At 48.0% G+C, this 14,024-nt stretch overlaps 1 protein-coding gene across 6 annotated transcripts in view; it reads right to left on the reverse strand.

Annotated features, from left to right (window-relative positions):
- Window positions 1-1,139: 1,139 nt before the first annotated feature.
- LOC123857727 (POU domain, class 2, transcription factor 3) overlaps window positions 1,140-14,024 on the reverse strand; it is a 101,016-nt gene continuing 88,131 nt past the window's right edge. For 5 of the 6 annotated variants that reach the window (XM_045894834.3, XM_054512236.2, XM_045894833.3 and 2 more), the window contains 6 exons: window positions 13,670-13,811; window positions 11,901-12,037; window positions 9,739-9,900; window positions 4,528-4,594; window positions 3,274-3,406; window positions 1,140-2,338 (listed from right to left, as the gene is read on the reverse strand). In XM_045894834.3, coding sequence (XP_045750790.2) covers window positions 2,299-2,338; window positions 3,274-3,406; window positions 4,528-4,594; window positions 9,739-9,900; window positions 11,901-12,037; window positions 13,670-13,811 — 681 coding nt within the window. In that variant the 3' untranslated portion in view covers window positions 1,140-2,298. The remainder of the gene's footprint in view (window positions 2,339-3,273; window positions 3,407-4,527; window positions 4,595-9,738; window positions 9,901-11,900; window positions 12,038-13,669; window positions 13,812-14,024) is intronic. The other variant, XM_064577335.1, reaches the window with a different exon arrangement.

Consider the following 14,024-nt stretch of genomic DNA (forward strand, 5'->3'; position numbering starts at 1 on the left):
CATGTGGTTCGTGCCCATCCAGGGATGCCAAAAAAAAAAAAGAGAGAGAGAGAGAGGAAAGAAAAGAAAACCAGCATTGTAAACAGTGTAACTACCCATGGGCTCCTGGGTCACAGAGTTGTCCCTTTATATATTTAAATGAGTCCCAAAGCCTCCTCTTGATGTCTCTTTGCTGCATACCTAGCCCCTTCCAACTGGATCTTTTCTTGAGACAGTAACCACTACCAGTAGGCTTTCTTCTCCAGCTTCGTGACATGAAATATTTGTCTGAATATAAGGCCCATTCAAACATTAGAAATAGGTAAGTCTTAATTACTTACATATAGATTTCCCACTTGGATATTGTTTACAACAAATGTTTCGTCCCAATTTCAGTTTTTCCCCATGAGCCATTACATTTTTGAAGGGCCTCCCTTTCCCACAGGTCAGTGTTTCCTTCAGGAATGGTAGCTATTTAAATTTTTATTAACCTAAGAAAAACCACCGCGAGAGCTTCCTTGTCCCTCAAGCTCCTCAGCAAAAGTCACAGTGCATTCAAAAGCCAAATATATTTGATTATTGGATTATGCTTTGCCTGACATATCTATTGCTTCCCATTGTGAATCTTTAATAATTGACCTTCAGGATATCTGCAATATGAGCTTTTCAGCCTCTGCTTCCATCTCTAAAGTCTGAATGACTTGGCCTTAAACATTTACCATCCTCCCGCTTAAAAATCTTCCCACCAGTTTCCTGCTACTCTGCCCTCAAGGTAGTTCTGTCAAAAAGAATAAGAACTCTGAACTCTTCAAAGCCCTGTATTAATGTTTGTCATCTTTAGCTTCAGTCTGGAGAGTAACAGACTTACTGCACCAATTTGAAACATTTTTCCCCATCCCACTTCTTTTAAGTAATCTCTGCACCCAATGTGGGGCTCAAACTCGCATCCCTGAGATCAAGAGTTGAATGCTCCACTGACTGAGCCAGCCAGGTACCCCCCCATCCCATTTCACTATATGCACTCATATCCCCTCCCCTCAACAAAAGACACAGAACAATAACCTAACCCTCTTCTTATCAATAGTAGAATCATTTTTATCATAACTATACAAATTTATTTAGGAACAGAGAGATTCCTTTGAATCTCAACATTTTCTTGGATATACAGTCTTTTTTTTTTTTTTTTTAAGTTTACCATTTCTGGAATGGCTTCATGTTACATCTCTACACACTGGCCCACAAAGAAGGAGACTAGAGATAATGTTCCCGAGAAGTCAACAAATATTCCCAGCCCATGTGGGAACTCTCTTGTGGAAGGTAGCACAGTATTTCACACTTTGGCATTTTTTTTCCTTTCTTTTTCTTTTTTTAAAAAGGAGATAAAATATTACAGAGATATCTTCAAAATTCACACCTGAGTTAAACATTTTGCTGGAAAATTCCACATTCAGGAGAGAACGTAGCTGCAAAAACAAGAAGGGGCTATATACAGGTATTTTGCCAACATAATTGTTATGTGTTTGCTTTTCTGTTCTTCCTCCTGCAGGCAGGGGAAGGGAGAGAGGACCAGATAAGGACAAGGAAGGAGAGAAGGAATAAACACTCCTGAACTCTGGGGCAGGTGTAGAACACAGAAGAGCACCTGTGGGCAGAGAATTGTGCCCATGGGACTGAGGGTGGCTCAGCCTTCTGTAAAGAGGAGGGATCCTGGAGAAGGCCATCATGAGTGGATTTGGTTCTAGAAAAGGGGGCGGGGCTACAGAGAACATGGGGTGAAATGAAGAGTCAGTCAGAAAAGTTTGCTCAACAGAGAGAGCATCCAGGCTTTGGTGGAGACATCAGATTCCAATCTTTTCACAGATTTTAGAGATCGGTTCAGAGATTGTGGCCAAGTTTGGAGTCAAAACCATGATCTCTCCTTCTGGCTGTTTGGCACACCAGGCAAACTGCTGTCCCCAGAAGCCCACAGATGAGTTGGAAAATAACGGCAAGGTGTCCTTTCTCAGAAAGACTACTGCCATAGGGAAGCCATGGGAAGTATTTGGAACAAGGATTGGAGGACAGGGAAAGAAGGTGAAAATGGTGAACACCTGGTGGGGGGGGCGGGGATGTGATTCAAGGGCACTAGGAGCCAGTGCATGGTTTAGTCACAGTTTGGATCTCTGGAGGCCCTCACTCTTGAAGAAGCAAGAGTTTGGGTTGACAGTGGGGATTCTCTTCCACTCTTCTGACAGTAATCTGTCCATACAGAGAGGGCGTAATTCCCTTCCTCCCAGGGGGACATGCAGGGCCAGGTGGATTCAGAGAAACTTTTTGGCCTCAGTGGAGGTAGGTGGGATGATTCCATCTGTACCAAGATCTGGAAGGAAGAAAAAGCAAGTCAATCCTAAAGCTGCTAACGGGATGAGGGAAGGGGCGAATGGGCAGCGAACTCCTAACAGGTATGGGGTTTCTTTCTGGAATTAGATTATGGTGATGGTTATGCAAAATTGTGAATACACTAAAATCCAGGCGTCGTACACTTTAAATGGTAATTTTTACAGTAGGTGAATTCTATCTCAAAACATTTTTTAAAAATGTACATTATATGGGGTTTTTTTCCTCCTTTTTTGGTGGGAGAGGTTGAGGAGCCCCAATATTTTGGGCTGTGCAACCGTGGGCTGGTAAGAGCTGGCTGCCTTGCTGAATGGCCTGGGTTTGGACAAGAGGATTCATCTCTTCCCACAGGGTGACTGCCTAATTTTCAAATCTCTGCTTTGTTCTGACTCAGGGAAGAATCTCTCAAGGCACGTGCTGCGAGAATAGCTTTCAAAAGGAGCAGACTCGTGGGCCCCAGAGGCCACTGCCTTCACTGCATCACAGGTGGGAGCTCGAGCGAGGGAGCGGTAGTCCTTCTCTCTCGTTCTGTCAGCCACACTTGGCCACTCCGGCTCACGTCGGAACACCTCAAGAACAGGGTTCCCGGCATGAAGAAGAACACTCCTAAGCCCACTGAAGGACCTGGCCCTTTCTAACAGGAGTGTTTGGAAATTTCCACCCTCCCAGTGAGGATGGAAATTTTGGCTTTGTTGACATCAGCTCCTTGCCAGGACTGCTCCCTGGCCGAAGCTTCTCTTTAAAGCCCACTCCCTAGGGACATGGTCCAGCCCAGCTGTCCACTCTGTCTCCCCACCCCTGCCACCCCACTCCCCTTTCCAGCCCTGTGACGAGCTTTCTTTCCAGAGCTATGGACCCAACTTCTCGCGTGTCCCTTGACCCTGCTAGGATGTCGCGGTACTCTCTCCTCCACCTTACCCCGAAGAGTTAAAACTGGAGGAGCTCACTGCCACTTTGGAGTTATTTTGAGATGCAGTGGGGCTGTTGGCCTGGAGTCCTGAGCCGGGAGATGAAGACCTGCTGTTGTTCCCAGGGGAACAGGATGACGTTACTGAGGATGAAGAGAGGCAAAAACAAGGGGAAAATGATGCTGCTGGGTCCTGGGACCTCCTGACATGGCCCTCAGACATGTCTCCCCAGAGAACTCCCACTTCTCCCTGACTCCCACCCACCTGCCCACCTCCTGCCACGTTAGCATCAACACCCGGCCCCAGAGGGGCTCTCATCATAAATACTCCTCTCAGCGCGGGCCCTGAAGAGCGGCATGGCTGGTTCTGCAGGTCTGAGACTTGCCAAATGCAAAAGGACAGATGCCAAAATCATCCTACTCCAGGACACACCCTGGGCTGGGCATATGTAGCCCCAGACCAAGAGAGGGGAGGGGCCAAAGAACAGGAACTCTTGGAAAGGAGGAGAGGAGCAGGAGAGAGAGAGGGAACAGTGAACAGGGGAGGGAAAGAGAATCTGAGAGCACAGCCTCTCTGGTGTGCCCATTTCCACAAAAAAGATACACAGGCTTCTAGAAAGAGCACAGCCAAGAGAGAGGAGCCCCAAGTCTCAGTCCCTGGCCATTCACTAAGCAACTCTGGCCCATGGTGCCTTGCTTCACTTCCCCAAAGCACATTTTTGTCCTCTGTAAAATGGCAGATTTGGATGCTCATTTTTGGATTTCCCGAACAGCGTTCCGGGAGTAAGGTGACAGATACCTTACCATCCAAGCAAGCCAAGATACTCTGAGGAATGGGAGGCAGTGCGGTCGAACATTATGTCAGGACAAGAGGCAGACACTGGGACTGTCCTGGGCATCTCCAGACAGATGGTCACCCTCCTAGTTCTTTGAAAGTCTCTAAGTACTTTTTGAAAAATAGAGTTCGGTAGGAAACTGGTTTGGGAAGGCCTGCCTTCCACACAGCTCCTTTAGGGATGTTAAATGCACTCCGGTGCTGAGAAGTGTGGCAACTAAGACAGAAAGCAAACACTTGCTTTCATCTTGGCTTCTCCAGCATTTCCCAAACTTACTCGATGGTGGAACCCTTCTTCTCCTAGCACAGATCTTCCTAGCCTTCGAAAGACATTTAAGGAATGCTGACCTAAGCAGTTACCGTTCACCTCTACCATCCCCCTGTTGAAAGGACTTCTGGAGTTATTCAGAAACCCCATGGCAAAGCTCACCTGTTCCAGGCATGGTGCTGTGGACAGGAGGGACAGAGAGGGGGCCCAGAGACCCAGAGGGAGAGACCTGAAAGGCAACAGAAGTTTGTAAATGTCTGTGTCTGCTTCTTTCTCCGATCTTGAGTGCTTCTCCCAGGGTGCCGGGCCCCCAGAGGGCAGACAGCAGGACTCAGCTTCCTTGATGACTGCCTAGTTCCAAACCTACACTTCATCCCCCACTTCCACAAGAAGGCCTCTGGACCACGGCAGCATTGGCTCAGCTCTGGCCTAATCCAGCAGGGGCTGCCCGCTGCTGACACCGGGCCCTGCCTTCCCTGCCGTGGCCCCTGGCAAGGCTCTTCCTCACGGCCAGGTGGGGTGATGAGCGGTGCCTCTCGGCTCCTGCTGGGGCAGACACTGTCTGTTGGCTATCTATTCGCCAGACCCCAGTTCTTTTTTTTTTTTTTTTTTTTTTATAAAAGATCCCTTTGCTCAGGGCAACAGAGCCCAGCAGCTTCCCAGCCTGATGTAGGAGAGGACCCCCAACTCCCCAGAAAAAAACTGGAGGGGCTGAACTTTGGACGCTGAAGCTTTTCATTTGGCCCTGGAGACCTCACAGCATCATCAACTCTGAGATCGGGAAGGAACTTAAGAGGATTCAGTTTAAGCCCTTCAGGACTCTCCCCCTTCAGATTACTCCCTTAGCACAACCTAGAACAAGATGTAATAGGAAGAATGGACTTGGGGGCCCAACAGATCTGGGGGTGAGAACCTGGTTCCACCATAACGCTCCATGTGACTTTGGGCAAGTGACCTAACCCCACTGAGATCTGGTTTTCTCATCCATGGAACAGAGCTAATACCTCCCCTATATTTCCTTTTAATTAATATTTAATGAGATGAGCTTCCCCCTCAATGCTTGACAAAGAGCACCAGGCTTGTTAAATGTTAGTTGCCTTCCTCCCTGAAGTTAGTCGCCGACTGTCTCTGGACGCTGTTCACCTCTTCTTCTGAGCTGAAGTCTGCATACCTTGCCTCTGCTTCATTCTTCTCATGCCGACAGGGCAAGGACAGGGGAAGGACGTTGGAAGGAAGTTCTGCTCCGGGAGCTGGGAATCAATGTTCCTCCCCTCCCTGGTTTGGATCATCCCATCCCAACAGGATGCAGCATGAACTCATTTCCCAATTAATCAGCTGCGGCTCTTCTGTCTTCACTTACTTGCCCATTTACAAGGAGCCTCCTCAGTAGGCAGGGGGCCCACGAAGGGTGGGGACAGGTGTGGGGCCGTGTGGTAAGAGATGTTATCAACTAGCTCTCTCCCTCTCCTCCTCCTCCTCCCTTCCCTACTGGCACACCTGAGAAATTTGTTGTTGTTTTAAAATAAATAATGTATTTAGTCACTGTGACCAGCTTCTTCTGTTTCCTTCTGGAGGCAGGCTATGCATATGCAAGCAGATATATATATCTTGGTATATATGACTCCCCCTTTTTAATTGTTTACATAAATGGTAGCATTCTGCCCACAGTGGTTGGTGCCTTTTTTTTTTTTTTTGGCTTAACTATATATCCTGGAGATCATTTCATATCAGAGCAGAAGAAACTATGTCCTAGTCCCAAGAAGACTGTCCCAGTGAGACCTGAGGAGAAGATAGAGTCAGAACATTTTCTCCCTCTGCTTCCTTCATAACATCACGAGCATGAACGGTCATTACTTATTTAACATCTTTCTCCCCAACTAGGCTGTCGGCTTCCTAAGGGCAGGACGATGCCTGAGGAGTTCTACCACAGTGTCTACTACCATGTCTGGAACTTTGCAGGTGCTCAGTAAATATGTGTTGCATGAATGATGAGAAGGAATCAGGCTCCTTCCCAGGTCCTCTATGCTTCCCACTGCTTTTCTCCATGTGGGTGTCCTGGGTTGGGCTTGAACCAAATTGAGAACCTATTTCCCAAAGCCCTGTGTTTAAAGATTTCAATGCTCTTCTGACATGGCTCCATTTCCTTAACACGCCCGACATAACCTCATCCCCGCCCAGCACTCCTGCCTCCTCATTCACCCTCCCCGGGTTCCAGCCCATTCCAGCCTGCTATGCTTCCTCTTTCCACCCTGCCCAGCCTCAGGGCCTTCGTATACACTCTTTCCTCTGCCTAGAATATTCTTCCCTACACTCTCTCCTCCCTGTGCACCCGCACCCCCATTACTGTCTACTTACGCTTTGGCTGTCAGTTTGAGCATCATTCCTCTGAGAAGCCCCTGACACCTTGCCCTAGGTTAGGTCCTCTAAATCCTCCTGCATCCCCTCTGGAGATTTTATCCCAGAGGGCATTTGTTCAATGTCTACTTTCCCCTCTGGACTGCAAGCAGGGATCCTAAGCGTCCTGTGCACCCCCGTGTCCCAATGCCAAACATTTGGTGGGTACTCAATAAATATTTAAGAAAGGAACCGTGAATGAATATCATGCTGCCTCCAACTTCAAATTTTCAATGGTTCCCTAGAGCTTGCGGGGTAATTTAGTATCTGTGGCCCATTGTGATCCAGCCCTCATCAACTTCTCTTAGTCCCCAAGCCTTTGCTTCAGCCAGATGGAAATGCTTGCGATTCCCCAAATGCAGCATGTTGTTTTATAATTCCGTGCCTTCTCACAGATGGTTCTTTCTGCCTGGTATGTTGTTCTCACTAACTTCTAATTTGTTCTGCAAACAAATTAGGGGGTCAGCCCTCCCAAACTCCGTTCTGATTGGAGTGTCTTTGATCTGTGCTCTTCTGGGCTCCCAGAGCACCCCTACAGGGCTCCTCACATCTTCACTGCAATGTCTTGCCTCTTCTGACTCCTCCTTCTTAGTGTCCTCCCTTGATCCTCTTCCTTTACCCGTCCCTCAAATGCTGGTGTTCCCTAGGGTTAAGATCTAGACTTTTCTCTTGGTTCCTTTGTGCAAACTCCATAACTGAGCTCCTCCTCCCCCAGGATTTCAGCCACCACCTTATGCTTTTGATTCCCCGATCCATGTCTCTATCTTGGCCTTCTCTCCTGACCTCCAGACCCATAATTCCAGGTGCCCAAGGACATTCCCACTTGGGTGTCCCACAGGCTTCACTGTACATTATAAGGATGTAAAGAATGGGAATCGTCCCTTTTTCCCACTCCCAAATCAGCTCCCCCCTGTGTTTTTCTGTTCCATCAATGGCATACCACCTGCCCCATCAACCCAACCTGAAGGCTGAGAGTCAGAGTATTCCCTTTCCTTCATCGTTCTCCTTGCCCCCACCCGATTTCCCATTCATTACCCAAGACCTAATAATTCTACCTTCTAATTATCTCTTGAGTCTCTCCCATCCCCTCATTCTTACCCGCTAGGTTTACTTCGGCCCTCATTACTTCTCTCCTGGATAACTGCAAACACATTGTAGCTGGTTTCCCTACAACCAGTCTTGCGTCTCTCAAAACCACCCTTTATACAGCAGAGTGATCATTCCAAAAGCCAAATCTGATGGTGCCAATGGCCTGCTCAAAATCCTTCAGTGACTCCTCTAAGGCTTCAAATTCCTTAGCATTGCACATTGTCACCTCAGTCTGGCCCTTGCTGGTCTCTTGCAGCCTCATCTTTCAACATCCCTCCACAGGGAACCACCTTTAGTTCTGGGAACGTGTCATACATTCATTCTCCCTGCTCCATCCTACTGTTCTCATACTTTCCCCCATGAGAACTCCACCCTACACTTATTTGCCTCTTCACTCCTTGTCCTTTTAGACTCAGCTCAGGTATTAATTATCTCCTTGGGGAAGCCTACTCTAACCACCACCTTGTAAGGCTTTGTTAGCTGCAACTGCTAAGTTCTCCTCGAGAAATTATCACGTTGTTTTTCATTTGTTTATTTGTCTGTCTCCTCTGCTAGGCAGTGAGATCCTCCAGGACAGGGAGAGATGTTATTTATTTGTGTAACCCTAGCACTCTGCACAAAGATCAATATATAGTAGATGGACAAAGAATGTTTGGTGAAAGAATGAACAATGGTGTCATTTTTATGAGACAGCTATGTTCCACCCCAGACAAGGCTGATTTTTACCCATCTTTGAGTGCTGGAAGATTTGAGGACAATGCCATTGTCCTCAGTTCCCTTAACCTTCTAACCGTATATATCATCCCCAAAGATGAAGAAGAACTTTCCCACCTCTACCCTCCAGGCACTATCTCTCCCTGGATGGAGAAGATATTTCTTATTCCCCAAACTTCCAAGTCTGCCTAAACCGCAAATTATTCCCAGCCCTGACCTCCAGGATCATAGATACAACTGTCTACTTGACACTTCCTCTGGATGCTTAGATGCACGTCTAGCTTAATCTGACCAGCTCCAAATTCGTAGTCTTTTCCCTCATACCTGTACCTCCGGCATTCTTCATCATCTTAAAAAAAAGATGGCAACACCTCCGATCAGTTGCTCAGGCCAAAACCCTTGAAGTCACCTTGGCTTCATTTCTCATACTCCGTATCTGAGCTGTCAGCACATCTTGTTGGCTCCATGGTTGAAATGTATTCAGAATCCAACCACTTCTTGTCACCACCATGGCTACCTTCTTAGCCTAAGCTACCTCTATTCTCAGCCTGCGTATTGTAGTTCTCCTCACCCATGTCCTGCTTCTAGATTATTCTCCACGCGGCAGCCCACCTCAGCCAGCTCAGACTTCTTTGCCCACAGTTCTCCAGTGGCTTACTTCATACAAACTCAAAGCCAGGGTCCTTTCAGTGACCTCCATGAGCTTGGGTAGTCTGCTCTGTGTTACTCCTCTGACTTTCCCTCCTATTCTCTCCTCCTTCCTCAGCCTGCCCCAACTACACTGGCTTCCTTCTCTCCCTCAAACATGCCAGGTCTTTTTACTTACTGGTCCCTCTGCCTGGAACACTCTTTGTTCTAGATAGTTCTTTCCTTCTCAACACTTTGGGCTCCACTCAAATGTCACCTGACCAGGGAGGTCCTCTTTGACCTCTCTATTAAAAAAGCATCTCCCCACAGTTACTTTCAATCCCCTTACTCTTCTTTATTCTCGTTTATATTATGTAGATTCTATATACGGCATATTTTTGCTTATTTATTTATTTGTTTATTTATGGCATGCCCCTCGCAACTCCCAACTGCCATCTTCCCCAGGATGGAGAAGACTCTTTGCCCTCCAGGCACCATTCCTGTCCCTCCCCCCAGTGCTTGGTGGCAGCTTGGTTCCTAATCACTCACCAGGCGGGAGTTGTAGACGGGTGATTTCATGGGTGTGGTCACAGGGCAGTTGATTCGCTTCTCCTTCTGACGTCGGTTGCAGAACCAGACTCTTACCACCTCCTTCTCCATGGACAGCTGCTCTGCAATCATGGAGATCTCCTCGGAGCTGGGTTTGGGGTTCTACAGAGACCAAAGGGATAGAATGGTCAACAAGAAAAGGGAATAGGGTCAAGAATCAGGGAATGGGGGCCAGATGTTCCAAGGAAACAAGATAGAACAAGGGATGGATCAAAAGCTTTAGAATCAGACCTAGGGTGGAATACTGGCTTGCTTTATCGGTTACTGTGTATCCTTAGGAAACTGCCTTAACCTCTCTGAGCCTCAGTCTTACATCTATGAAGTGAGAATAATAATATCTACTAATAGGATTTTTGTGAGGATAAAATGAGAAAATGTGTGTAAACTGCCCAGCATGGGGCCTGCCACAGAACAGAGGATCCATAGATGTGGTTCGCTTCTCTCACTTCTTCCTTCAGAAGTTCTGAAAAGAGGAGTCTCCTGCTGAGTTGGGTGGGGCATCCGAAACCCATGTTCCCCTCATGACCTGATATCCTTTTCTTGTGTTATTACTTCCTGTCCTACCTCAAAATAGGAAAAGATAGAGCCAAAGCATGTGGATCCATCGAGACTGAGGAGATATATGTATTATATATTGTATATATTATATATATACAATATCTATATTATATATAGATATTATAATATATATCTATACTATATATAGATATATATTATTATATATATACAATATCTATATTATATATAGATATTATAATATATATCTATCTATATATATAATATATAGATAGATATATATTATAAATGTGTATATCTATCTATTTCTCTACTCTCTTGTTCCACCCTCTCCCTCCACCCAATCTTTGATCTCAGCCCCTCTCCCTCCTTCCTACACCCCCTTCCCTTACTCATGCTGCTCTAAGAAACTAATCAGCAGGAGAAGCCAGCTCTTGTCATCCTGCCAGAAGTGGCCAACAAATCCTTGAGCCAGATGCCCTGGCAGATTTGCCGGAGTGGGCAGCAGTCTTGGAGGCCCCGGGCCCACAGTGTTCAATGAGGCCAAGGGCACCTCCTCTAGGGACATGTGTGGTGTGGTGTGGATTGAGGCTCTGGAAGCTGGTACCTAAGGGATCCTGATTAGAAGCTGTTTTGACACACCTGCTTTCCCCTCTTCCCTTCCCCAGCTCGATGGGGCACGTAGCTGGTATTATTAGCTGCCACATACTGGCTCAGGAATATGCTTTTGCTACAAGTTCAAACAAATGTATGTATAATGTGATCACAAGCATTTAAATACATGTGGAAGAAAGAAGGAAAGACAGGTAGATGCCATTTGATGGTAGATTTTTTCCCTTCTACTTCCTTGTGTTTTCCTAATTGTTCACAATGAGCATTTACTACATTTATAATTTTAAAAAATACAAATTCATGCATAGAAAGTAAAGAATTTCAGATGGTAACTATACTTATCATGATGAGCACTTTGTAATGTATAAACTGTCAAATCCCTGTTGTATCCCTGAAACTAACATAATATATGTCGGGGCGCCTGGGTGGCTCAGTTGGTTAAGCGACTGCCTTCGGCTCAGGTCATGATCCTGGAGTCCCTGGATCGAGTCCCGCATCAGGCTCCCTGCTCGGCAGGGAGTCTGCTTCTCCCTCTGACCCTCCTCCCTCTCATGCTCTCTGTCTCTCATTCTCTCTGTCTCAAAAAAAAAAAAATATATATATATATATATATATATATGTCAACTATAGGCCAACTATACTTAAAGAAAAAAGAAAGAATTTTATACAGTGCTCTGGTTTACCTCAGTTGAAGACAGAGATCCACCCTCTTCTGGGACCCTATACCCCATTCCTTAAATCTCCCAGTGAGAGAGACACTGGGCCCTCAAAAGATGTCAGGGCAAGAAGGGTCAGTGGGGGGAAGAAGTTCCTGGCAGTCCCTTTCATTGGCATACATGGGGGCCTGCAGAGGGTGTATGTGCTTGCTTTCTGACCCTTTCCCAGGGGAGGTGTGGTGCGCAGGGACCTGAGTGTGTCCGCTCATCCAACTGTGTACATCAGCCCACCCGCTCCCACCCGGGGGAGCCGCTCACATCTTGAAATCTCTTCTCCAGAGTCAGGCGGATATTGGTCTCGATGCTGGTCCGTTTCTTCCTCTTCCTACCGAACACTTCATTGAGGGTGGGGAAAGAGCTGGGGGTGTTCATCAAGGGGTCTGATGGAGAGGTTTCTGTAGGGAGGTGGAAAGGCAAAGGAAGCTCAGAGAAGAGAATGCACTGGCTGGGTCAGGCTCTGTGTTCATGGCCTTGAGGTCCAACACCACTTCCTGGTGAGCTCTGCAGTGGTTCTTTTAGGACCAGCCCCCACCGCCAGCAGGAGAACTGGAACAGGCCAAACATCCTGCTTCTCCTCCTGGCTCTGGGCAAAGGTCCTCCGCGCCTCCAGTGTTTGCAGTCATGGTTCAGGGACACTCGGCCATCGGCGGCATGGGTAGGTGTGAGTGGGTGCAGGCAGAGCTCCTACAAGGAACGCTCGGGAGTCTGTCTTTTCCCCAAGGGTGCCTGGATGCCTGGACGTGAATACTGAGTAAAGTGGGAAGTGGTGTTCTGAGCTAAAAGCAATGATACTCAGTGCCAGAATTTGGTGTGGATGTCACTTTCTTTTCAGTGTTTAAGTGTTGGAGCTGAGGCTGTAGGGCCGATGGGCAGGGATACCCCTCAGGAAGGATTCAGGCGTCAGGGAGGGGGTCACACTAGAAATGACTTATAAGCCCTCTTCCCAAAGGTCCTCAGCCCCTCTGGTCATCTCTCTCACTTCGGTGACCCGAAAGAGTTGCGTAAGGGACAGCCTGTCGGGGGCAGCTTCTTTGCCCCTCCTATGTTCACATGGAGGGACTTCTGAGAGGGTAACCCCCTTGGCTGCCTATCCTTCCTCTCCACAGTAACCACTCGTCCACGTGTATCTACTGACTAGAGTCTGGCCCGGCACAGACCCTGCTCCTTCTCTCTCTGCCCACACCGCTGGTTCTCAGCCAGGGGCGATTTTGCACCCCTCCTCAGGGGACACCTGGCAGTATCGGGAGACATATTTGCCTGTCTCAGTGGGAGACAGGTGCTGCTGGAGTCTAGTGGGTAGAGACCAAAGATGCTGCTAAATACCCTGCAGTTCACAAGACAGCCTCCTACAACAGAGAATGCTCTTGCCCAAGAAATCGATAATGCCGTGGGGAAACCCTGTCCCACATTGCTCCCCGACACCAAACTCTTCCATCCAGTATTCCAAACACTTGGCCCTCAGCTTACACCCTTGACCTCCTGGAATGCCTCCCAGGTCACCCTGTGGACTGAATCCTGCTAACCCCACTCCAGCTGGAAGCTTTCCCCACTAGTCTAGCTCACCGTAACTCCCTGCCTTCTGAAGACTTACTCAAGATTAGCCGGATAAAGGGCTTGTGTTGTGTCTATGGCCTCCCCCTCTCCCCCATGAGACCCTAGAGGACCCACTTCCCTATCTTCCTAACCTAGACATGGTCCAGAGAGCAAGGTGGATACGTGTGTTCGCTCTGGGGTGCTGCCCTAAGGTCTAGACTGGGTGGGTCTCTGGTGGAGAAAAGAATGGGGCCAAGTCTTCATGGGCCACAGACCTAAAGCCATGTCCTCCAAAGGGCCTTCTCAGGAATGAAGCCGACATTTCCATCTCCACTTGCCTGTCTCCTGTGTCTTATTTCTCAAATGGTTCCAGACTCAGGAGAAGAAGGGGTCTTACATAATGACTACCTCAAACCCCAACACAGACAAGCCACTAGCCCCTTCCCTGCAGAATCGTCTAGGGCACTGTCCACCCCTGTGTCTCCGCCACCTACCTGCATCATGCAACCACTTCTCCAGCAGCGGCTTGAGCTTGCACATGTTCTTGAAACTCAGATTGAGGGCCTCAAATCGCGAGATGGTGGTCTGGCTGAAGTCATTGCCATAAAGCTTTCCCATCGCCAGCCCCACATCTCCCTGCACGTAGGGATCAAGAGGGAGAAGCTGGAGAGACAGGCACCTTCTTTTCTTTGTCCCACCATCCTAGCACCAACCACGCACACGGAGAACCTCCAAGCACCCACCCATCACCTTGGCTCCTTTCCAGGTGTTTTCCCTCTCAGGGGGGAATTTGGTTCATTTCCCTCCTCAGACTCCGAGTGGGCTGTGCCCATGGGCCTAACCCCTTGA

The sequence above is a fragment of the Mirounga angustirostris genome, unplaced genomic scaffold (genome assembly GCF_029215605.1).
Source record: "Mirounga angustirostris isolate CCGP_5_RB_7025 unplaced genomic scaffold, mMirAng1.0.hap1 SCAF_13, whole genome shotgun sequence".
In the NCBI taxonomy this organism is placed as follows: Eukaryota; Metazoa; Chordata; class Mammalia; order Carnivora; family Phocidae; genus Mirounga; species Mirounga angustirostris.